This window comes from Thunnus albacares, chromosome 7, assembly GCF_914725855.1.
Source record: "Thunnus albacares chromosome 7, fThuAlb1.1, whole genome shotgun sequence".
In the NCBI taxonomy this organism is placed as follows: Eukaryota; Metazoa; Chordata; class Actinopteri; order Scombriformes; family Scombridae; genus Thunnus; species Thunnus albacares.
The window spans coordinates 21,827,114-21,853,989 of record NC_058112.1 but is presented as its reverse complement, the minus strand read 5'-3'; the positions used below and the strand labels follow the sequence as shown (position 1 = coordinate 21,853,989).

The 26,876-nt window shown below is 42.7% G+C and overlaps 1 protein-coding gene across 1 annotated transcript in view; it reads right to left on the bottom strand.

Moving 5' to 3' along the window:
• The window catches only part of reln (reelin), a 107,264-nt gene extending 81,832 nt beyond the window's left edge, over window positions 1-25,432 (bottom strand). Inside the window, exons 1-2 of the mRNA XM_044357227.1 lie at window positions 24,873-25,432; window positions 4,934-5,041 (exon numbers count right to left, since the gene is read on the bottom strand). Coding sequence (XP_044213162.1) covers window positions 4,934-5,041; window positions 24,873-25,125 — 361 coding nt within the window. The 5' untranslated portion in view covers window positions 25,126-25,432. The remainder of the gene's footprint in view (window positions 1-4,933; window positions 5,042-24,872) is intronic.
• Between the last annotated feature and the right edge of the window lie 1,444 nt (window positions 25,433-26,876).

Here is a 26,876-nt window from a genome sequence, read left to right as displayed (position 1 = left end):
GTGGCTCAATCTATCCTTTCTGCTTGGTCTGTGATGCACTAGAGTGCTGCAGGTGTGACTCCGGTTCAGTGGCTGCTCTGCAGGCGTGAATATACAGTACTGTGCAAAAGTTTTAGGTGTTAAAAGTAAAGTGAGAATGTTCACAAAAATAATGCTAGAAATTGTTTTTCTTTATCAATTAAATTCATACAAAGTTCAGCAAAGAGAAAAAACCTTAATCAAATCAATATTTGCTGTGACCAAGCTGTTCCTTTCAAATAGTGCCAGTTCTCTTCAGTACACCTGCAAACAGTTTTTCAAGATACTTGGCAGGTGGGTTGTTCTAAGCATTCTGGAGAATTTGCCACAGTTCTTCTGTGGATTTAAGCTGTCTCATTTCTTCTGTCTCTTCATGTAATCCCACACTGACTCCATGATGTTGAGATCAGGGCTCTGTGGGGGCCAAGCCATCTGTTGCAGGACTCCTTGTTCTTCTTGTCACTGAAAATAGTTCTTTGTCTTCTTAGTCTCTGGCTGTATGTTTGGTCATTGTCATGCTGCAGAATGAATTTCCATTCAGACCTCTCTGATGGTATTGTGTTATGGATATGAATCAAAACATTTAAAGTGCCTAAAACTTTTACACAGTACTGTATGTCCCATTAGGGACATTCATTAACAGCATATAAAATAGTTTAATATTTTGTGACTTATAAGATATGTTGCTAAGACAACTTAAATATAAACTTATATTATGCAAAAGTTTGGTTTTGACATTAAGAGATTCACTGAGTGTTTGGTCAGATGTGACTAAGCATGGCACGAGATTCAAAAGCTGCACACTCCAGCAACAGCCCTGCGCTTTGGCTCGACAGCAGTTGACACAACTCTGATCGTTTTCTCTCAGGTAAGGTTACATCCAGCACTGGCACAGTGAAACAAATGGATCAGCCTGGAGCTCCATTGTTAAATAACGTGTAATTGATCAGTAGGAAATTTAACTTTTCCGCGGTCCCAGTGAGAAGTGGGCTTGGGGAGACCACGGTAGGTGGAGGTGGTGGTGGATCTGCAGCTTCAGGCTGCCCACATGGCTGCATTTAATAAACAACAGCAAGGCTATTTGTTTTATTTTATTGTTGTAGTCTATATGCTCAGTTCGCAAAGTTTGTGAAGAGTTCATTCTGCTGAATAAAATACATTTGTTGGATCATAGCATTTTGTGTGTTTTTGTGTTTATTTGCTGTTTAAATGCAAGCTATTATATGGCTATTTAAACATATGTCCGGCAGTTGCTCTATATGGCTGCAATTTGAGAGTAAACTCTGGTCTGCAGTCTGTTATTGTGCACATGCTTACTTGTAAAAAGCTGATTAGAAACCTAGTTACATGTATACATGGCAGAGAAATCGGTGTTCTCCAGGGAGTAAAATCTACCCGTGGAAACCAAGTTTCTCTAATCCCATACTCCAATTGCATAAAGCAGGTTTCTTGTTCACATTACCATTACTAGGGCCCGAGCACCAAGCGGTGCAAAGGCCCTATTGGATCTAAAGGAATTATTTCTCTTCTCTATTATTATTCTTCCAAAACAAACGCATTTTTGAGGGCCTAAACATGCACGAAAAGTTGTTAAACTTTGCACATACATCAGAGGTGGTGAAAAATTTAATATTTTATGGGTCTTGCAAAAAGGCAGGGCAAAATGGCTTGACAGCGCCCCCTAGAAAATTAAGAAAATTGAGCCCCTCGACACGGATTGTCGTAGAATAACGAAATTCGGTATGCATGTGTATCATGACCAGACGCACCGAAAAGTCTCTTGGAGACATACCCTAAATTTAACAGGAAGTCAGCCATTTTGGATCAAAGTTGCCATTTTGACTCAGATTTTGCCATTTCCAGCATGCATACTTTAACAAACTCAGCGACTTCAAATTGAATCAGTATCATCTACAGACCATGGAGATGATACTGATCATAGTGCCACCTACTGGCAACAGAAAGTAACATGTTTTACGCTTTGACGCCCTGTGGGTAGCATGGTGATTGGATCCACCTCAAATTTCCTCAGAATAGCCTCAAGACCTTGGAGTTTGTATAGTCTGAAGGTGTGGCCATGACGACGCGGTGAATTTCAATGTCTCGCCATGAAATTTCAAAGCCCTATAACTTGACTCCACATGGTCTGATCTTTTCCAAATTTCATATGCTTGTCCCGGTCTGAACACATTTAAGGCCCATATTTAGTGACAGTCATAGCGCCGCCTACTGGTAACAGGAAGTATTAAGCACCACTCTTTTGCTAACTACTCCTAGCAGGTTAGTCAGAAACACATAAAATTTGGTCAGCCAAGGTGTAAGACCTTGATGATGATAACTCCTGAAGCTTTTGAGTTTTCATCAAAAGCCATTGCCATGGCAACACATTGTTCGCCACAAAGTACGAAGCTGTTTTTAAGGGGCTAGACATGCTTGAAAAGTCACAAAACTGTGCACACACGTGACAGGTCTTAAAATCTGTAAAATTTTATAACTGGCGGGCATGGGTGTGGCAGAATTGCTCCACAGCGCCCCCTACAATATTTCAACGAAGCAGCCCCCGTGCCACGTTGTACCTACATGAACGACAATCGGTATACACATGTATCATGCCAGGACACACAAAAACATCTCTTGGACCCATAGCTTAAACCCAACAGGAAGTCGGCCATTTTGAATTTAGTGCTTACTTTTGGCAATTTCACATACCTTGTATTTTAACGAACTCCTCCTACAGAATTCATTGTGACCATTTCAGAATCAGTGTGTGTCATCTAGACTAGATTGTGATCAAAAGTTATCAAAACATTTAGTTGAAAGCATGATTTCATTGAAGCGTGTGGCTGTGGCGCGGCGTTGACTTTTGATGTTTCGCCATGAAACAGGAAATTGCTAAAACTTTAATGTACATGGTTGGATCTGCCTGAAACTTCACATGTTTGATAACAGTCCAGGCCTGAACACGTCTACATGACAATATTCAGTCAGTGATGCAAACTGGCTCCATAGCGCTCCCTACGAAATTTCAACGGAGCAGCCCCAGCAGCAGGCAAAATAGTGGACAGAGGAAGTGATGTTTATCTCCTTCTTGCACTGTCTGAAAACAGTTCAGGTCTGGAGACATCTACATGCCTGTGACAGAAGCCCTTCGAACGCGCCCAACCCAATGTACGCAAGGGAGCGAGGGCCCGATCATCGCTGCTTGCAGCTTTAATTTTTTATTTGTTTTTCAGTTTATTTATATTTAAAGTTCAAGGAAATCCACTGTTAAAAAGACAAGTTTTTTTTAAAGTTCAATAATTGCATGACATTTAGTAAGTAAGTAATTGTGTTAAATAACCATGATCTCAGTATTGACCAAAATAATCGCGATTATGATTTTTGCCATAATCAAGCAGCCCTATGTCCCATACTACATGTGTTGTACCGAATGAATCAACTGAAAGGGAACAAAATGTTATGACTATAACTTCTGTTCCCTGAAGGAGAGGAATGTAGAACACTAGGGTGCCACGCTACACAGCTGGGCTTGGCGATGAGCGGCTTTCGCACTGAAGGATGACTGTGGTGACGGATGTATATATGTGTAGACGAAGCCTCACATACGTCACCACAGATCATCTGCCTTAAATGCATGAATAAAGGTGTCTTCAGTCAGGTCACGCAGCAGGGGCGTGATATCCAATACTATATGCGTTGTACCTTGTTCCTCCCCTTCAGGGAACAGAAGTTATAATCATAACATTTTGACTTCACTGCTTAGCACATTACACATACTGTAACGGAAGGCTTTGACTTATTCAAACACACACCATGCAGAAACTCACAGTTCCACAAGCTGCTGCCTATCAGTCTGTGCAACCCTTCTCTTAAAACTTTTCAAATTAATGAGAGTGAAGCAAAGGTGACGCAATCCATGCTTGGATGCCTCCCCAGTAAACAGGGCTGCCAAGAGTGAAGAGCTGCCCTGGCTCGGGTGAAGTCAGCGACTGAAGAACAGTGGAGTTAGTCAGGATAAGTGAGCCCACTGGGCAGCAGTTCTGGGCCAGTAGCCCTGTTCTCTAAGGAGTTCTTTATGGCTGGTCCATTGCCCCTAGAGAGCTCCCACCCCTGCACACAGGGGCTCCATCCGCACACACTTCATCTGAGTCTAAAAATCCTCATTGTGTGTCCAGAAATGGGTCACACTTCACTTTGATTCCGTTGCATCTTGACTGTGTAATTAGTCAACACTTGTCTTAACAATTTTTCAAACTAAATTTAATTTTATATTTTGCAAAATATGAAATAAAAATTTAGTAAGATGAAGTACTCTGTAAATTCACACTGTAAATTAACTGCCTGTAGTTAATTTAGACACAACTGACAACGCAAAGAACAAAAAATGAAAATGCTGGTAATGTTTAGGAAATTTAACTAAAAAAACTTTTGGGTAAATCAAATGCCAGATGACGACTCAACATTTAATTATAAAACCTGATGATCATTAATATGTTCTTCTTTGTTATTTGAAGGTTGGTTTTGACTCTCAGAGGCCTCATCCACTTTTATCTTTGCTCTCCCATGTCCTTTTCTCATCTTATATTCAGTCTTTTGTTTTTCTTCTCTCAAACATCAATTAAAATCCATACAGCCAAACCCATGGTCACTCCTCATCCATCACAGCCTGTCACAACAGGAGTGGGGAAGTGGTGTTGTACTCATTCTGGGAACGGATGTGGATCAGTGAGCTGGGTCATGCACACTAAAATTCCATAGTCCCAGTGCTAAGATACGATTTAGAGTATCTGAGGGTTTGTTTGTGCTAAAAGGCAAAGCTGAGTTGAGGATTTAATGAAGCACTTATATTGGCACTAGGAGCATGGCTGAGTAGGCCACACTAAACCGCCTGAAGTGGTATCTCATGAGGACTTACCAAAGCCGAAGGCAGCCGGAGCAGGGATTGGAGCAGACTGGACTGGTGTGGAGGTGTAGAGGCCAGTCACCAGCAGACCATCAAAGGATACACTTGTAGAGATGGTTACTGAAGAGAGAGGAAAAGCAAATCTGAGTGTTACTGCATTTCCATATCCAGTTGTTAAAGTCACAAAGCACTCAAGCAAAACACAAAAACAGTCTCACAAATGTAACTTAAAACAAAATACAATGTATTATCCTCTCTCTCTTCCCTTTACTGACTCTTATTACTTTATTGATAACACACAAAAAGACATAAGATAAACTGCAATTTACCACTTGATTAGGTGTCAGGGCTTGCAAGTACTAGATCATGCTCACACTTCGTTTGCAGGCTACAAAGATAATTAGCTGGTGTGATGTACACGCGTGTGGACATTACACTACAGTTCCTGCTACTAATGAGCACAGAGCTCAGGTGTTAACAATTGTAAATGTAAAGTGACCATTAACTAGGATGCCAATGAGACCAAACACCCTGCAGGAGGAGAGGAGAGCATGCAGATGTGCAAGCAGGTGTTAAAAAGCAACAATAACACACACACACACACACACACACACACACACACACGCACAGAGTGATACACACAGACACACACAAACACAGGAGCACAATTAAAGATCCTGCTAAATAGGGACTTGAGTCACTTTTACAGTAAAGAGGTCAGACAAGAAAAGAGTATGATAACATCACCTCACTGTCTTTCTCACAGGCAACAGTGCTAGAATGTACTTATCCTGAACAAATCAACAGTGCTATAATCAAAGCCTGTCCCTATTGACAACCATATTAGAAAAGACTGATGAGTTAATTGGCTGTAACCCTGATAGCCTCACTAAGCCTCTATTCATTACAGGTCACCACAAACAGCAGCGGACCAGACAACTGCCAGAGGTCTATTATCCTGCTGTACAGATCTCTAGCTTAGAGTATCCAGCAGCAAGTTAACTATTGATCCACCCGGTAAACAAAAGCCCTGAGTGACGGGACCACAGAGCCGGCTGCATCACTGGAAAAAAATAGCTCAGCCACTGGACTGCTTCCAGCCAGACAGATCAGAGCACAGGGGAAGAGCTTGTGGCTCAAAAGAGTACACATTCCCCAAAACTACACTTTTTGTACATGGAGGAATAAAAATCTTTGCATTGGGGCAAGACGGAGGCATTGTTATTTCCTGACCCTGGAATCCCCCTGCTTTGGGGGAAACTGAATGGGAAAAGGAGGAGACACCCACAGCGTTGGTGTGTATTTAGTAAGAATATCAACCTGTCAGTTTGGTCTCGGAGCGCTTATTCTTCCGGGCTTGGTCTGTTTCAAAGCGGGAATCTGGGCAGAGCAGACTCCTGTGTGGCCCAGTCTCCCTGCCTGTCTGTCTGGGTGACTCCATTAACACGTTCTTACTCAAGGCGCCCAGCGTTTGTGTGTGCGTCTGAATGTGTGTGTTCTGTGTGTGTCTGTGTATACTGAATGTGCTACACCCTGTCTTAAGAGCACAGTCCAGCTCCTCTCTCCCCTCCCCATCTCTGCTCCATATCAAAGCCTCAATAATTCATCCCACAACTCTCTCTTATTATATCCAGACATTTCCTCCTCTCTTCTCCTGTTGTGGTTTTTCTTAAAAATACAGCTACATTGCTAATAATGCATTTCACATCCCCCGTGCGCCACAATATTACACAATAGTAAAGTTAACATACCTATTGTATTTATCGTAAATGACTAAATCGTCTGCAATGTTTATACTTGTTAATGTTTCTCTGCTACATTTATATGGTCAAAAAACACTGTGCTTGGTCCATATAACATTTTCTACAATGGAAATATAGACCTAGTTATTAGTACATAAAATAATACAAAATATTCATTATTTTCTTTTGTTTGAATGCTCTAACAATGCTGTGTGAGGTAAAAGTAAAGGCTGTTTATTCCTTTTTCTTGTCACCTTTTCAGCCTTAAGCACTGCCAAATTCTATCAACATGTACGAGAAGCCAAATTGTGAGAAAGACAGATATTTTGCTTGGCAACAGAAGCATTATCATATTCAATCCATGTTGCTCAGTGCACCTCTAACACCACAATACCCACAGAATACAGGGAAAAGGCCTTCTCATTCAAACAAGCAATTATCATGTTCATACTGTGCATACATGTGCTCGTCTTTTTGTGCTATTTCTGCTTCCCAGAATACATTACCTATTCAACAAATCCATTCCACAGTGTGGTGAGACACGTTATCAGTATTTACATTATGCTGTATTGATCCAAGGCCGTAACATGATGTAGTATTTAATGGAGTAATGGACTGGGTTTAATGCAAGTCGGACAAGGCTTCACCAACCTCCGTACACACAATACGCTCATTTCTACATTTCCACTGACCTGCATCACCAAGGTTACACACACTCCATTACTCTCCACAGACACTTGCATATGTGCTACACACACACACACACGCACACACAGACACACATACACACATACATATACACACACACACACCTACACACAAAAGATTTTTTCTGCCTCCAATGTGCTATTTCTTTCTTTATCCACTGCTTACACCTTTCTTCCACCCTCTCTGCCTCAGCCTCACTCCCATTTGAGGAATCATACTAAAAAAAAAAGCTCTCCCTCCTCATGCATTTTCTGCTCCCTCGCAGCAGTGTACCTGCACTCTGTTTGATGTAGAGGTGAGGGGGAGAAAGAGTGGAGGGGAAGCAAAGCTAGGGGCACAAGGTTACAATCGAAAAAAACAAGAACAGGGGAGAAGAGGGATGGAGAGATAGGGGGTAGTGGAGTGGCCCGCGGAGAGCAGCGCTACCTGATCAATACAAATGCAAGATCTAAATTATTTAGACAGGCCTCTAACACTCCCCTCTCACTTGCTTGTGGAATGCATCAGACGGATGAGCCAATCAGATGAGATGAGATAAGATCAGATCCAATCACCTGTGGGGGTACTTTACACACACACACACACGCACACACACGCACACACACATAGATCTAAAGGAGTAGACTGGCGGCCTTTGATGGTAGCCTTTAACATTCTTGTCCATACTTCATTTCTGAGTACTGTTCAGTTGGCCGAGGGGGATGAGAAGCCACGAGGCGAGAATGGGGGTGAACTATTACCAACACTCTCATCCAACACATTAGAGGGTTCTGTGTGTATGAGCGTGTGTGCGTGTGTGTGTGTGTGTGTGTGTGTGTGAACATGTGTGTAATTTGTTCATGTGTAAACAGGCCAGGTGTTACACTAACTCAGTTCATCCAAACATCTGGACTGAATTTTAAGGTTTCACTGCCATAAGACTTAATAGAGAAACTCAATGTCTACACTGGCTGCATAGCAAAAGCAGCACATTAGCAAAGCAGTAGCAGCAGCTTTAGTCCTCCATCAGTGTACACAGGATGCATTCAAGCATGGTGTTGAGTGTGGGTCACTTGTGGTTTGGCAGTGCTCAGAGCTCGGTACACAATCACATAACCTGCCGCATATTGCAGCAGGTTACGGCCAGGTTATGGCCTGAACAGCTCCCTTCTGCCCTGGAATGTATGTGTTGCATTATATGTTGACTGCATATAATGAAAGTGAAATGCTAGCCATTACACAGCCTATGTAGACTAATATAAAATAGACTAAAATAGAAGTTCTGCCAGATGCACTTGAAATGGAAGACAAGCCCCAATAACTTCACTACAAAATGTAGTGAAAGGTGAAAAGGTGAAAATAATTTTGAGATAAAGCTACATAAAACTGCATTAAAGGCTATTTCAAATAACAAGAAACTTTTTATCCTGATAAAAAAGCACTTTGAATGTCTCTGAATTGAGGTATTCTGGTATGATGCAGAATCTCTGGTTTACAAATCAAGAGCACACGTGCATTAGTGCACATGCACACTTTAAGTTCCAATTATTCTGTAGAAAAATATTATGGTAGCTTGTTTGTTATGTCCATTCTGATTTCCAGGTTAGGGTTGGGGGATGAGGGTGGTTGGTGGCTGAGTTAACATGTGGAGGTCGCAGCTGTTCACAATATGTTAGGGAGCCAGAGCGCTCACGAGTAGTCAGGTGTGCTTTGGCACCTGATGTAGAAGCACCATTTGCTGTTGATCCCTTCATCCCACTTCACCTCCTCATCAGGATCTCTACATGCTCTTGGACAAGTCTACAGCTGCAAGTGCACTTAACTTAAGTCTTACAAAACACTCATTACACTGTATGCATGACACATACACACACACATGCACACGCATTGCTTTATACTTGAACACACCACAGAGCGCATCCCTTGGCCCTAAGCCAGCATGTAATATTGATGATGCGATGTGGTATGCCTCATTACAGACACACAACCGTGCTCCTGCTCAACTATTGATGGGCCTGGGGCTTCCTTCACTTCTCTGGATCCACCAGGAGTAATGTTGAGGCACAAAGTACCAGCGCACAACACAACGCAACAAAATACACATTCACAAATTCAATACTCTGTGTGTTGACAGGTCTCTCAGAGCTCAAGCAGACACACATAGCACACAGATCTACACACAAGCGCCAACAAAATCACACACACAAATGACTAATTAGTAATGGAAAAATAATCCTCTGTGACAATTTATTCCTCAAAAATAAGATCATAAATAATTTCCAGTAAAGTGCAAAGCCAATTTTCCATCTAAGTTTATCCATGTGCAGAACATTATTTGTTTTGTTTCTCCAACTCTTGGGTTGGATTTTCTTGATTAATATTTCAACAAATGTTGCCTCAGACTTCTTCTGAGCACCTGGCAATCAAGAACAACAGGATTTCATTAGTTGCTGGTATTACCTGAGTGCATCACCTTATCCTGAGTGCTGTAAAAACAACCTAAACAATGGACATAGTACTGGAAGAAGACAGTGAATAGATGTTTAAAACTGTATAAGATACAAGAGTACGGTTTACACTCATCCCAAAGAGGAGTGCTATTTCGTTTATTAATGAATGCACCTACAGTAGACAGAAAATCTAGCTTTTTCTGGTTGTTGTTTTTTTTCTTATAGCACAAGCAGTGAGGGAGCAGCCATGATTTCTAGATGATTTGTCCAATTTCTCAAAAAAACAGCAGGTCTATTAAATGGTGAAAAACAGACCAAAGCACCGCTCATGTTGGAAATTCTAAACTAATGTGAATGGCTCACTGTATGCTGGGTCAGCAATCACATTAGGGACCTGAAAAACTGGGCCCAGTGGCATCCTAAAAGCAATGGTAATGTCTCCTTTTGGTGTAGCAAAGCATGTGCGGCACTGTGGTTGGCAAGGGATGGTTGCATGAGCTCATTCTTAGAAAACAACATGCTGAGGGATTAGACTGGAGCTGGACAGGAAGTCTGGGAGCTCTGAGAGAAGACCTGATTTTTGTCGCAACCTAACCCGCTTCCATTGAAGTCCCCTTATAGTTGGCATGGCCTGAACAGCTCCTTTCTGCTCTTTGTGTACAAATACACCTACCAGTCTTCACCACACTAGCTTTGAGAGTACTCAAGGCTGGAAAGACATAGCTATGCAGGGAGGTTCTGACAAAATTTGATTTAGTAGCATTCACTAATACCATAGATAGAAAATATTATTGTCTGTACTGCAGCATGATCACAGCATAAGGTAGTACAAGCCACATAGCAAGCAATTTGAAACGCAAGACACAACAAAGGAGATACTGTAAGAGAGAGTATTATCAATGAAATCCACAATTTTTTCCAGAGTGAACCAAGAGGACGCCCTTTCAGTTTCCAAATGAATGGAGGTTTTCCTGGCAACAATCTGGATAAAGATAGCTGACCATCTGACCCATATCCCACTGGCAGACACACACGTGCCCCAGAGAGGATCAGGAAATGGAGACAAGACCATGGGGAAGCTAAAGTTCCATCTGCTTCCATGGCCATGCCAATGTTGGGGTGCCACTTCACCCTGAGCTTCCTGAAATGGTTCGAACTGTCAGTCACCTGTGCATGGCACCACAAAGGAAAGGCTGCTATGTCTTCTGATAAGGGCTGGTTCTTTAAAGTTCAAGAAGATGCAGACCAAGTGAATCGTGTAAGTATGAATGTTTCTCTACAGCTTCAGAAGACTGTGTGGGAAGTGTGTTTCTGCACATATATGTGTCATGCGGTGTTCCAGTCAGGTCTTAGAGGCATCATTCCATTGCGTAACCTTCTGGCACCATCCTGGCCTGCTGGCACTGCCATCTGCTGCTGTGAAACACTAGATCACAGACAACCCACCAGCCACTGAGCTTCTACAGGTCTGCTTAACCACAACATCTCCAACATTTTCTGCACTGGGATGAGTGAAAGCAATTTATCCCTTAAAACCAGTTAACTGGTCATTTTATGACTGCTGCCAGAGATTGTAATCTGCCATTTGCAGTCCATTTGCTCTGTTGAGGTTCTACTCTGTTTACCAAGGAGGAGAGTTGAAGCCTTCCTGCCTCCCTAACTTGGCTTCACCCCTGCAACAGCCGTGGAGAAAAACAGGAGTGAAGAGGCTGTTCTGTCACAGGCATCCTGTTCCTCACACATAATCTGCTTCAAAATCACACTTCATTGTACTGCTCTCATATGATGCGATGTATGCGTGTGTCTGTTTACATCCATATGAGCCTGTGTGTCACATGCTTGAACACGAGCAAGCACAGGTGTGAATGTTATTCTGTATAAAGAGCTAAATTCTTATGCTCCGGGGACATTTGCTTTCCTTTTGTTATGATTTTTGGGATAGCATAATTTACATATAATAAAGTCATATTATTCTGCACAAAATATACTGTATACTGTATGCTTTTCTGTCTTAGGGATGAGCCAAAAGATTGACATTAGACTTACAAGGAGGATATAACCCCACTGAGAAGGCATATCCACTAATCAACAAGACAAAATCAGCCACGACAGAACATTTTTTCATTGTTTCTAACTGAACATTGCATGTTCAGAAGAAGCACATCACGTTGTGACAACTCAAAGGCTATTCTCTTAACCTGAGATTGGCTATGATAGCAAATCATCTCTCTGGGCTTTCAACATTATTCATTGGTTCATTGTACAGAGGCCTCAACACCCCCAGATCCCATCTAAGTACTGATCTCTGCTGCGAGACTCTCAATAGGTTTTGATAAGCTACAGTTCTGTTATCTGGACTTTGTCTTCATCAATCTTGATGAAATCTTGATAGGATGAGAGGAGAAGTGGTGAGAAAGAACTGTAGATGTAAGACTGAAAGACAACTAGATAACAAGACATCCAAGACTTGAATGAGTAAGCAACACTATCCTGCACAACTGCTAATTAAAAGCACCGTAAAAACATTGGATTTACAAAACATTCAGCATAAAGGCAATATTATTAAGCAAAAGATGCATCATTAGTGGTTGCTGTAAAGGGTTATATTGTAATAGGGTTCAGCATCACCATGATTCTTTCCCTCTGTCGCTTGGTGACTGCCAGGACTGGAGAGTGAGCTGTCCTTATGATCAACACCATGTGTTCTGCAGACAGAGAAAAGGCTTGAGCCACCCAGCCCTGACAAGCATAGCATCTTCCTCCATTTATCAGAGCCATACTGAACATGATAAAACACTACCAAAAGCCAAGGTGTTAAACATGAGAGGTGAGAGATGAACCAGAAAAAAGACTATCTTAATGTATACTTGTGCAGGTTGCAGAGGAAGGTTGCCACTGCATACAGCTTTGCCTTCCCGAGAGAAAATCTGAGGAATGCAGGAAAACATTAAGTCAGTCCAGTCAGCCTACAAAACTGGGGTAATACTCAAACCACAACCCTTCGCACATGGCAGAAACACACAGCACACACCCACAAATACACACTATAACACCAAATATTAAAGAAAAGAATCTATGGCAAGCTCAATGACACTACACACAATCATCTGTATATATTATGTGAAGAGACACCTCATCTTCACATTGTTACCTATTTGCACAGAAACAAACAAACAACTCACTCAGACCAGCTGTGAAAGTACACACAGACAGAATGCAGACACTGGACACAGACCAACATTGTTGCATAACTTCGTTTCCATCTCACCTACTCCACTGGGAGCTGCCCTGATAGGAAACAGGAAGGAGGTAATGAGGGCCAAGCTGTCAACCACAGCCTATAATAACCTCAGTGCTCCTCTCTCCACTCTGAGGGTCTGGCCTGCTATGTCCCTCCCAGGGACATCAGGCAACTTAGCCCGATTGACCTCGATCCTTTCGCACAGCTGGTCTGTCCCCCACCTCTAAGCACCCCCAACACGCCCAGCCTACACTGCCTCCCAGCTGAGTGAACCATGACCGGAAGGCATCTGTCAAAGCAAGGCCTTGAGATTTTGGACAAGGAAGAGCAGGGCTTTGCATGGATATTTAGAAGGACGGAAGCTCATGTCAACAGAAGTGGCAATCTTTCTTTCCAGACACACCTACAGTATACTCAAAGATGTCTTTTTACAACCATTTAATACACATCATTGTGAATTGAAAAAAACAGTTCTTTAAGATGACAAGCAGAGAGGGGATCAGTATACTTCTTCACAATAACATATCTAGAGATAAGTCTTAACTGCTGAATACTTGCACTAACCTGAGCAACAGAGGCTTGCAGCCTATTAGTCATGCTAAGAATTTAACACGTGATTGTTTTTGGCCAACTGACCACCTTAAACAATATCTGATATGAGTTAAAGCTGGGGTATGCTCAAAGTGAAGTCAGAGGGAAAAAGTGTTCATAGCTGTTCTGAACTGTCACACTGGAGGGCAGAATGAAAAGCAGGCTGTCATAATGGCACACAACTTTCAGACAGCCTTTCCTCAAAGGCATTCATGGTGTTGCACATATTTTCACATGCGAAAAATGATGTAGCTGTGTGAAGAATTTTTAAAAAGTGAGACGTTCTGCCCACAGAAGTCTATTACAAATCAAAAGTTAAACAAATGGCTGGCTTTGCTCACTTCCTCTGTAAACACAAAGTGCACTGAAAGTCTCACAAAGACGCAATGAAAGTGCATTCCTTGTCTCGGTTTAGACTTTCCTACCCCTCTCTTGAAAAAGAATGCCATTAAAATTATCTCATTATCCATCTTTAGAGCTGTTTCAAGTTTTATTGGATTTAGTGTAATGCTAATTGGTTATTTAATGCTAATCAGTAACTATATACTGTATAGTTCAGAGTCAAGGGGTCAAAATCACCGATTAATTTATAACCACTGCAGGAGAACACATCCTGAAACCCTGCCCACCTGCACTGGTCCATCATTATTTTAGTAGAGAGGCAACCAGGCTGTTTTTGCAACACACACTTCTCATCACATACAAGGAGGGGAGGTGAATAGACCAAACTTAATAAATGACTTGGAGTCACTCATGTCATGTTTTATTTAAATGGCTCACAGTACTTCTATTGAATTATTTCCAATAGAGAAAAAAGGGTAAATACTTTATTTACATATAGTACTTTTAAAAAATACAATATTTCCACAACACATCCCTGCTGCTGCTTTTTGCTGAAAATCCTTCCCTGTATTTCCAACACTGCATATTCCAGGCCCACTAAGGCTTATGAGATGAAAGAGAATAAGTAAGTAAGTTAGCATCAGGTCTTAGTCTCCTAGTCATCCTCATGGGCTGACACTTCAAACTGCAGTTTTTATCAGAGTATCAACTGTTTGAGCTTTGTAAAAAGTAAAAGAGATGGTGCTCACTGTATGTTGGACAGCAATTGTTATTAGTGTTTCAAAAACAAGTCAGGTTTTCCTGCGTGCATGAATTTTAAACAGAATATATTACAGTTGTGGCTTCTAGGGTCCACACTAGAGAGAAGAGTAACAAAACGGCAACTGGATAGTTTTATTGCAGTCAGTAATCACCAAAAGAATGGAGATGAGCATTTGTAAATAGGGATGCAAGAATCTCTTTATGTTTTCAAGCTGATGCACAAAATTAGTTCATAATGAGCCTAACAACCTGTGCCTGTACCATATTAACATCTGTTGCCTGTTTTTGAATGACCTCTGCCCTGAAACATCTGGATATATCACCCTTTTGCAAAACCAGACAGCTGCACTGCTTCTTAGCACCTACTATTGTATGCACACGCACAAGCTCGGGCTCAAGCTGCCTCCAACACTCCAAGCTGACAACGGTCTCAACCATGTCACCACTATCACGGATATAATAGCTCTAATATGAATAATGGAACTGTCACTTTACATCCCCGTTTCTCAGTATGTCTTCTACACCTTCTTTCCCCTCTTCCTCTTGCTACACAATATTTTTCCCCATTTGTTTTTATCTTTATACTATAATTAGGAGACATACTGTATGTGTCTGTGACATTAAAATCACGCACAATGTGGAAAAAAGTTTTGTTTTTTTTGCTGATTGTTTTGCAGTGCTTTTTTTACATTCAGAAGATTCGGACATTACATCATTATAAAACATGGGCTAATAGATAATCTTATCCATGTTATTAGTTATGAAATCAACAATTCAACATATGTAAAATGGGTCTACTTCAAAGACCATAAAGCCATGGGCCATCACTTGTTCTTTTTTAGTTTTTCACAGCAAATATCTTCTCTCTCACTAATCTTAAAAATACACAATTGCACACAGATGTTGTTGAAACTCTACATGATAACTTTTTTCTCAGCTATTACATTTTAATTCCGTCCTCAATCTTAAAACAATGCTAGAGTTTGGCAAAATCTTTGAAGAACTCAAAGGCGTCCTGGGAGCTGGAAAGGAAGGCAGGATATTGTGCCTCACTATTTTTCTCTCCGCTCCCTGCTTTTTCTTGGCGTGAAAATTACAGATCATGGCCAACTAAGTGAAAAAGTACTGACATTAGTCAAAGTCCAATGCGCCTCCATAGCTTTTGGGTATGAATGTTTGGGTGGAAGGAGAGTGGCACTGTGGTGTGGAGGGGGGCTGCACAGAGCAGAGGGGAAAGATTGATTTCTAATTAACAAGCTGGTTGCAGTAATGAAAGACTCGATGGTCTCTACAGGCGGTGGATCATGGGGAGTGTTTCCCTTGACATCTAGTCTTAATCACACCAGCACAGCTTGGTAAGAATGCACTCATTGCTGTAATTAACATTGTCACGCACCCTCCATCTCCCCTCTCGCATCCCCACCTCTTTTCTGTCTTAACCTCTACCTCAGACCTCTGCTTTCACTCGATAGTAGGGATCACCCAATTACTCCATCACTCTGTTTCCTCTGTTGTGTTGAGGCACTGACAAAGGCACTGTGATGTCTATGTTAAAATAAGTTGTTCTATGTTAACCTGGCTGTATTTGTATTTGGTGTGTTTGTGACCAAAAACAAATTCTAAATTTAAATGTGATCACCGCAGTTTATACATCTCTAGCTGTTTACTTGTTAACATTCTGTAGTCACCTGCATCTGCCCACACAATTCAATGCACTTTGATAGAGGTATACTAATACTAGTATACCTCTAATAAGAGTTAATTGCCTTTTGGTCCTTCTAAGTCATATCTGCTAATATTGTGACTCTAAAGCTCTTTCAACTGGCATGGATGCCTTTAAACAAAAGGTTGAATATACAGGTATTTGCCTAATATTTACTTTTTAATCCATATTGCTTATCCTAAACAATATCAATATATATATATAATGGAGAATGGATTAAATAAACATGATTGTCATCACCAGAGGGGGCTGAGGTAAATGTTGAGGTGTGATTAAGAGCTCTGATTTCACATTCTTAGTCCCTATGAAAAAGAGCACTGAGGTGACTGGGACATGTTACCAGCTCTGCATTGATTTTTAGAGAGAAAGTACAGCCAAGGACACAGATCAGCCAAACAGAGTGGCACACTGTCCTTTACACTGTATGAAGACAGTCAGTCTCCCTAGAGTACAGTTGAGCAGGAAGGTGATATCTCACTTATTCTACAGTCTAGACCTCTCTCATTCTGAGTTTTAGTTGCAAGTCACACAGACTAGCTGACAAGAAAGGTACAATCAAACACCTGATCCACTGAGGTGTAAGACACGCTGTTCCACTGGGTACTCCTCAGTAGAAGCAGACATTTATTTTATCTTTAAAAAAATATGTCATTGTTTCATTGATATCCCATTTCAAAATGTTTTTGAAAAAACTTATTTTTTTTATATGACTATTGGCTGAACTGAACAAATACAGGATGATCTTGGGTCACCTCCAAGCAAATGTAAGCTTGCCTGTCAGAAGTCTTGATAAACCCTAAAAGCAAGATGAATGTATTTATCTTCATTGTGGTCTACTGGGAGAATCTCTGTGGATCATCTAATCCTGAATCAGAGCTAACTGATGACACGCAGATCTGTGGGGGCTGGAGGTACATCATTTAATAAGTGGGATTTCACAACAGAGCATTAGGGGAATGAGGTATTTTCAGGGGCCTTGTAAACACCAACCCCCTCACCCATGCTGTCATTTTCGGCAGGAATATGTGTGAGCCTTTGCATGTGAGGGGCAGTGTAATCTGCCTCTGCCAGCCTGCCGTGTCTCTCTTAGGCAGAGTGGGCCTGGCTGTTTGAAGGAGGCTGTCGCTGGATGGGGGGTAGGGCTGTGGCTAATCCGCCTATGCCACGCGCCGTGTGCCCAGCACCCAGCCAGTTGCACCATGCCGCCTCCTCTGTAGTGGGTCCACTGGAGCGCTACAAGGTCCTCTGAATGCTATCAGCACAGACGACACACTGCCCCCCAAGCAGGGATTACAGCTCTCTCAATGAGGGCGCCAGGAGGAGGATCCAGAGCAAGAGGAGGAGAAGAAGGAGGAGGAGGTACACAATCCCCCAACAGGAGCTCCATTCTCTACAAGGAAGAGGCCATCGGCAAAGCCGACACGCCAATCAACAGCGGCTGGGAAACCACCCCATGAGAACAACACGTCCAGCATGAAGGATGGGGAGGAGGGAGGAAAGGTTTAAGAGGGATCCATCACTTTTCAAAATCCGGCTTAGAGCCACTTGGTACTCCTTAAGGAGAATGAACACTGGCCCATTGTTATGAGGTAGATTGGGATGGGGACATTAGCATGAGTTTGCATAGACACATGGAGTACTTAATGTCATATGCAGACCTGGTATTTGGGCATTTTGGGCATTGGAGGTTTGGAAAGAAAAAAACTTTGTAATTATGTTTACAACCTGTTTGTCAGTTGGAAGTAGACATCAAAGAAGCAAAGGAAAGGAGGAAAAGGGGGGAGGTGGGGGAGCTGTAATGTGCCAGTAAAAAATAATTAAATAGACTGGTGGAGGGTGCGTCCCTTGTGTTTTCTATTGGAAAACTTAGGCAGTAAATATAGTGTGGTTGAGATTCATCTTCACACCCTCAGGGTCTAGAATACGATGTGTGGGCTCTGTGAGCTGGTGTTCTGTTTCTCACTATGGTTTACCATACAGACAGATGTACTGTATATACAATGGCTGAAACACAGAATTCCTCATGAAACTTAATCTTCAGCAACAACAGAAAAATGAGAAAGTAACCAACTACAATTCTACCAAATCATGTGTGCTTCAGGCATGGAAAAACTCATAATGTCACCATATTTCGGGTGGTTTATATGTTGCTTAAGTTGTGCCAGGAGTGGAATTTCTACTGGTGCTTATGCTGTCTAAAACTTAAACCTCCAGACAGCAGAGAGGGACACAAGGGAAACACAGCAAGCAAGTACATACTAGGACAGCAGGAACCTAGCATCTGCACACCCCAGCTTGTATTATCAACAGAGAGGCACTCCAAATCAGGCAAACCCCCAACAGGCAAGCACACACTCCAACATCCTGAAAATACTTACACCCACTCATCTGCCCACTCATGAAAGTTACTGAAAACACAACTCAGATTTGCTTGTTAAGAGCTTTCTTGTTTTGGCTGGAAAATGAATCCGTTGAGGAAATTGAAAATAAAAAATGTAAAAGCTCTGTGCTGCTTGCCTAGATAAGACTGGCACGGGCACACACCTCTGCCTGGCAGGGATCCACTCAATGCCTTCATTTTAGCTCTTTCTACCACACCTGGCATCATGCTGGAATCATTTTGGCACCAGCTTGGCAAAGGCTAACAATGTCATTGTTATCTGAGGCGATTCTCCGTGCTCTGATCCAGGAAATCAATTTTCCAGAAATGTGGCATATAGATGGCATCTGAGCCATCTCAACTATCATGGCTTCAAATTTTCCAGAGTTGATGTAACTCACTGCCTCTTTATGATCAAAAATATAAAGGCAGATACACAGAAAATCTGTCATTCCCAGTTAGGTGTACAATGTCACAGGTTTGTACAGTATGCTATAATAGCTACAGCATGTCCCTGTGAAAACAACTTGACACAGCCATTTAGCACCTAGACAGGAGGAAAATACTCATATTCAAGCTGTTATGTCACATCCTGTTGTAACATCGACACAAAGAATTGTAATAGCCCGTTGATCAGGACATTTGTGTTTAGCCAGCGGAACATCTGACCTGTCTCGATGTCATGATGGATCACCCACTAAGTGCTGAGTGTTGTGTGCATGGCCAAGCATGCATGTGTGACAAAGGGAAGATTCCCAATGAATATCCATTCTCATTTCTCGCCCATCTGCTCCATCATATAAAGGAAACTGGCATATCTCAGTGAATACAATGCTCTATAAATGGTTCATCATTCAATGTCCACAAAGACAGAACACCCAAACACACCCAGCAAGCTCATACAAACAGTAATACACTTGACACACTTCTCTCTACTCAGTGAAGTGACCTATTCAGACAAAGCAGCAGGAGGCAGAGAGGCTGAAGAGCTGGGAAGCTAATGAATGCATGGGTTTGGTCCACTTGAAAGTGCTAGTACTATCCGCATGTTGCTTTTCCTTTGCTCACAGGAGAGCCCTATTAAACCATTAGCCCCTATCCCCTCTGCTCTTCCCTCGCTCTTACCTCCTTTCCAGTGTCCCTGTTCCCCTAAACTGGATGTCTACATGAAAACTAGGCCAGTCTTTTGTTGGTTCACTGACCAATGCTTGCTGCACCGTAATAAATACTAAGAGTTCTCTTGATCTCTTAAGTAGATAAATATAAAACGCTACAGTTGAGCTGAACAGAGATGTAAGGAGCACTAGACTGGTGAAGGGGAAGAGTAGGGACACCAGCCAAATCTAATCAGTCTGCAGGAACAGAGCTCCAAGAAATGCAGCACTGACAAGAAGTGGTCAGAGGTCAAAAAGCAGACCCTTAACAGTCCCCTCAGAGGTTAAGTGCAGCAGAGGGCAATGATGATATCCGACAGGCTGCTGAAGTCACAACAGATTGATGCCATTTTGGCATTCAATCTAAAGACAAAGACAACTGTGAGCGCCTGCTGGTGAAGACTTAAAGATGGGTGTTTCCATGACGTCTCCCTGTGGCTTTACTGATATGACCCGGTGTATGGCGAGATAATATCTACTTTTCCACAGCCTTACCGTGGCCTTGTATCTGTGACCTTCACTTCAACATGACTGGCTTGTTGTTCTACAGACATCATTCAACAGCACACACTTAGAAGAACTCCCCCAACCATGACAAGTAATCAACTTTGCAGATAGATAATGGCTTCTTTCCCATTGCAAGACACACTGAGTTGTTTCTGGTGGTTGGCAGGAGAGCTGCTGAAGTAATTCACAATGTCTAATCTGATAGGTTATCATGGGAAAAGCTGATGGCATTTTGTGAGGATGAATTTATCTCCAAGTTCCCATTAAGAATGTCATTTAGTGGCAACATCCAAATCTCCTTGAAATGTTGATTGTTTCGCGGGCCTCTTCAATCATTTGCACATGAAAAGGTCCGTGAAAGAGGGACTGCTGTAGCGACGATTGACAGATTTGCAGTGGGCATTTCAGCCTGTACTGTCAACTAGTTCTCTAAGGAGCTCTCTTGTTTTACCCTCTGTCACTTTCACTTGCACCGCTGTTTCCTCCTGTTTGTCTATTGTGGCCCTGTGGTAGAGACACACTGCTGAATCCCACTGAATATTGTTTGCTTTTCAATGGTGTATAGAAACAATGAATATGGTGAGAGTGACAGCCACGCTGCCTACCTGCAAGCCTCAGCAGGGGCTTGTGTGAGTGCCTCACTCAGGGCTTTACACTGACACAAATAACCTTGCATAGAGAAAGACACACAAACACTGTGCATTATATGCAAATACACACACTGATGAATAAAACCACTCACTCTAGATTTTTAAATACCATAAACATGAAAATGACAGACTAATTAACATCAGACAAAGCACTCGCTGTGTTCTGTACAAACAAACATGCCCCGTTTTTGAAACTGCTGACACGGTAAACACAACTGTAGCTTTCATCAGATGTGCACACGCATCATTACAAACCTGGGTGCAATCGGCAGAAAAAAAATAGTACAAATTCCTCGACATCAAAAAGAAACTCAATCAATCTCACTGGCCCCATTTCTGCTCATACACCTTCATTTTTCCAGCTATTCTCTACTGACTTGCAGAGGACACCGCACTGCTATTCTGTTCCCAATCCAATCTTTTCAATAGTGCCTTTTTATTGTGCTGCATAACACAGTTCAACGATGTCTCTACTCATAATTTGTGCTTTACTGGAAAGGTTACGTTTTCTAATATCAAAACAGTCTGTTTTGAGGAATTTCACCTCTTCCTCTTCTTCCAGTGCTGTGTCACCATTCCTTCATCTGTAAAAATGAACATTTAATAACATTTCCAAAAGCAGAGGGACAAGAAACAACAGGAATGAAAAACTGGACTCTGAGATTAACTGTGTTTAGAAACAGGGCTCTGGGTTTTGTATTCTGATGTTGCTTCTTATAAACATGTGGTTGCTGTATGGGGAACATGTCACATTCTCACAGCAGTGTTAAAAGAGGTCGGAGACTAAATGAAAAAAAGAAAAGTTCTTTGACATTACTGAAATAAAGATCTGCTTTCTGAATGTGGCAAAAGTGATTCAAAAGGGTCTTTTGGTTATTTAGAGGACAAGTACAAATCTCAGCGTGACCTTACTTCATTTTGCCTCTCTCTCTCTCTCTTTTGAAAGATAAGACTGTATGTGGGCAGTATGTGAGTGTGTGTATGAGTGACACTCGGTTCCCATTGGTCTAGTACAAGGATTGACCCTAGAGTCTGAATGTAAGCACACAAATCTCCAAAAAACCTTTTCATTTCTCCTTATTTTCTGTTTCCCAGCAGTTCAGAGTGTCTCTACAGTATTTCTGTTTCCATTTTGTCCACTACGACCCTGCCAATACACCCACCCTCTCAAACATTTCACACACAGAGTAACGCAACCTCTCTTGGTCATTTCATTCTGATAGCTAAACACAGTAATCTTGTCTACAGTGCACACACACTCACAGAGTATGCTGCCCACACATGCTCTTATCATTCAAAAGCAACAGAGAAGCAAGAGGCAGTGAGGTCAGGTCAGAAACCCAATTACTGTACGACAAACACACAGACATCTTCCTCTTGATTGGCACCAAATGCTAAGGTGTTTTCTTTGAGACACCTTAGCCTGTCTCTTTTATAAGAGGTCATCGCTCTCTTTTCCTTTTCAAACTTTCCCTCCCTCCACTAACAACCTCTCTCTTTTGCGCTCTTTCTTCAGTTTTCTTTTCTACAGCCCTTCAACAACCACACAGCCAGCATCTCTAATGCCTTCCGCCCACCATTTCCACATGCAGCTCTTTCAGTGGTTAGATCACACGTTGCTTTTAGAAGATTAAACCAAATGTAATCCAAAACTAAGGCCCAGAGAGTGCATAAAAACAATGAGCAAAAACAATTCAGATCAAACCAGATAAGAGAAGCATGACAAAATAGAAAAGCTCATTTACCGAAATTTTAAAAAATGGCACTTCCCCTGCCATTCCCACATCACCAACAGATTTGATTTCCTGTTCTTTCCCTTTCTATCTTCCTCTCTTATTGTTTTCAGCAGAGCCTGCAGATACAAGTCCATCTTCAATCTAACACCTGTATGCAGCATGTAGCTCACAGTAACATGTAAGGATAGATGTAACCATCAAGGTTTGAGAGGATGAGAGAGGGGGGGTAGGAGGGGGGGGGGGGGGGGGGGGGGGTGACTGGGATTGCTCCTGATTGCACAACTAAGCATACAGCCAGCCACGTTTCACTTGTTCACTTGCCATTTATCCATCCCCCTGCACACTCAGTCAAAACCCCAGAAATTTAACAATGAGCTGTCATCATGTGCCAAAACATGGGACGGAAAAAAAAAAAGTGAGCAGCTTGGAACCCTGTCATTTTTCCGTGCAAGCCCCGCTGCTGGTATCTTATCTGCTCAATCCTCTCATCGTCATTTAAATCTTCCCCTACTCCATCCGATCCTAGCCGTGGCCCTATTTAAATCTCTCCCTCCTCCCGGTCCACCACATTTCTAATGCTAATTATTTAAACCTCTCCATGCGCTCTATCCCTCCCATCCACCAGCTAGTTATTCAAATCTCTCCCCACCCGCTCTCCCTACAAGCCCGGCCCCAGTTAAAAGGTGCTTGACTGAATGGTTGATCCAGGCTGTTATTTTCAGAAAGAGGATAATACTGCTTCTTCCAGACTCCTCTCCTTTCCTCCTCTGTTTTTCTGGCCTTCTCATATCCTGTTCTTCCTATATACAATTACACAAACTCTGCCGAACAGATCCCTTTTGAATTCAAGACGTTTATTTGCCATGATAATGGAATGCAGTTGTTAACAGCACAAGAACAGTGTAATAAATCCAGTGTTTATCATATCGAATTAGGTGAAATACAACAAAGACAGGATTAGAAAAAGATGTAGGCAATTTACACAAAATGTGTAGATAGTTGGGAAGTGAGATACAATCAGTAATATGCATAAAATATGTATACATCCAACTTTTTGAGAAGAGGATAGTTGCGTGGGAATGTGACCTTAGTCGGTCTGTGCTGGTCTGTGTGGGTCACTGTCCCCGGTGTTAAGTAAGTGGTGAGAGTGAGTGACTGAGCAATGATGACACAGTTTGAGCGGTCAGAGGGGATCATTTTTCCAGGACCAGGTGCCAGCGCATCAGTGTGGGAAAGGGGACATTAATTAGTCTCCTCTCACACTCTAAGCATGGCTTACTGATTTCCGACCTTTATCTCTATCAGTCAGAGGATCTCTTTTTGTGTCGCTCCGTTTGTCCATTCCCACTCGCAGTTTTTGCACACTCTCTCTCTCTCTCATTCATTTGGAGGGATCTCACTGTTAGTCCTGTGGAGAAGCCACCTACACATGGAGCATCAGGATCACAGCTCAGTAAAACACCAAAGCTGCTCATGGGACTGAACAGGAGTCCCACTCAGCATCATTACTTATTACAGTTACATAAATGCTGGTTTCCAACAACAGCCACCCCACATAAACTGCATACTCCCATATGCACACACCACAGCAGTACATGTGTAAAACACCTGCAAGAAAATGTACACACACAGTGTATCGTTCTTGATTGTGTTGTTGCTTCTACAATTTTAAAATATCTTTAATGTATGTTATGCATAGCAGAATTTTAGCACAATTAAGCGATGTGTATTCGTCAAGAAAACAACAATTTCAAAGTGAAGTTCATTAACTTTGACTTCAAATTTTAAAAACTGTTTTTAAATAATACAAAATTCATTATATCTTAACAGCCAGTGAAATTCACAATCAGATCAATTTAAAACATTCATTTTTATATGATTCAATACAGACATTAACAGACTGCTGAAACAATAGATTCCATTCTCTTCAGCATGCAGAGAAAAAAAAAAAAAAAAAAAAGTGGACACCATAGAAGGTGTGCTCACCTTGGTACTCCTGTCCAGGGGTGTAGGCAATGGGGTTGCCCGTAATTTGGAGGGTGAGTAGCACCTCTCCCCCACCTTCTGTCACCCCGGTTCCCTCCAGCTCCCCATGGTGGGTACACAGGAAGAAGAAGGGATTGAAACGGGGGTAGAAGCTTGCAGGGGGTGTCCCGAAATCCACGCTGCTGCTCCCCAAGACTAGGGCCAGCAGGGCACAGCCTAAGGCACCCCCGAGAGAGGCCCACGCCATGGCCATCTGCCCTCACCAAGCGAGAGGCTGAGGGAGTGGAGGTGGGTGAAGAGGTGAGGAGAGTGATGAGTGGGAGCGAGGAGGGCACAGGTAGAGTTCCAGAGGACTGCTTTTGGAGTCCACAGATGAGTCGAAAGTCCAAACGTGCGTGTGCGTGAGAGTGTGTGTCTATGTGTGTTGTTGTATTGTGCAATATTATGTGTGAGTGTGTGGGCTTGGCCGTCAGGAAAACTGTAGAGCTCTGTTCTTCTGCTTCCTCTCCCTGTCCTACCTTCACTCCCGGGGAGTTCAGAGCTTCGCCTGTGCTGTCCTGCTCCGGCGTTTAAATACCTCACCCCCTCCCTCTGTTTCCCTCTCTCCTCCCACCCTCCCTCCCTCCCTCTCTCTGTCTCTCTTTCGCTCTAACACCAGCTCCACGCGTGCTGTATGCGCTCTATGAGACGGCCTCCCTCCTCTCTCTCATCCAGCTCTTCTCTCCTCCCTCTTCTCTGTCAGTCTATCACTCTGCCTTTTTCCTTAATCTCTTCCTCCCACCCCCCCACCCCCCGTCTTCTCTCCTTCTCTTTACCTCTCACTAAACCACTGTGTTACTCCACATTGCACTCTTGTATCCCTCCCCTGAGACCTTGGCTGTTTTATCTCTATGCATTTGTTAGTTTCTTCATCCCTAACCAGCCCTCTGACAGATCCCTTTCACTCTCCTCTCTCTTTCCTTTGTCTTTTTGCCCATCTACCAGACTGTCTCCTCCTCTCCCACCCATTATCACACCTCCTTTCTCCCTCCCTCTTCCGCTCTCTTCACCTCCCTCTCCTTCCCTGTCTCTCTCTGCTGCTCTCCCACTTAGTCCCCCTCCCCTCTTTCGATCTCCCTCTCCCTCTTTTTCCAACCCTGTACCTCTCTCACTCTCCTCCCTTCTTCAGCAGCGCTCAAATTTGTTTTTCTTCTTCCCTTCTGTTGCTTTTTTCATGGGTTTTCCATCAGAATCTCCTTTTCCACAGGATTCTCCAACTTTTTTCCCCCTGTCAGAGCAGTGTGCGCCGCCTCTCTGCTCTAGATTAACCCACCGACTACAGCGCTGACACCAGCCATAATGCTGCTTTTTCTCCCCCGCTAGTATCTGCTCCAGCTCGCCAAATGATGGATAAGTATTTCTCTAACACCCCGTACACACACACACACACACACACACACACACACACACCCATCACTCTTTCCTCTTTCTCATCCTGGAATAAACACAAAATATATGAATTTGCACCACACACACCCTTCATTTCTCTCTTTTTCCCTGCTCATCTATCACTTGCTCTGTGTGTAAGTGATACACTATGCCCCCCTCCAACTCTCAGCAGACCTTGTGGATACAAAAAGATTAATTTTCCGAGTGCATCGCAAACACACAAACGCTCCCAGTGGCTAAACAATCCTCTCCATGGTACAAGGCCAAAGAGAAAAACCAAATTAAATAGATTATCACGGTAAAAGGGTTACTTAAAGAACTTGCTGTTAACACCACTGAGCGTCTCCTTTGGCGGTTCTCTTTAGCTGCCTGCTGGGTTTGTGTAGTTAAGTGCCTATTACAGACATAAACACTCCCAAGCCAGCAAACTGCACACACACTCACAGCCGTTTCATGTCCAAATAGCCTGAGTGACCCACAGCAGGAACACACAGCCAGGCCGCTATGGCCAGATGCTTTCACAGTCTAAACCCTGGATCACACACACAAACACACACACAAACACACACACACACA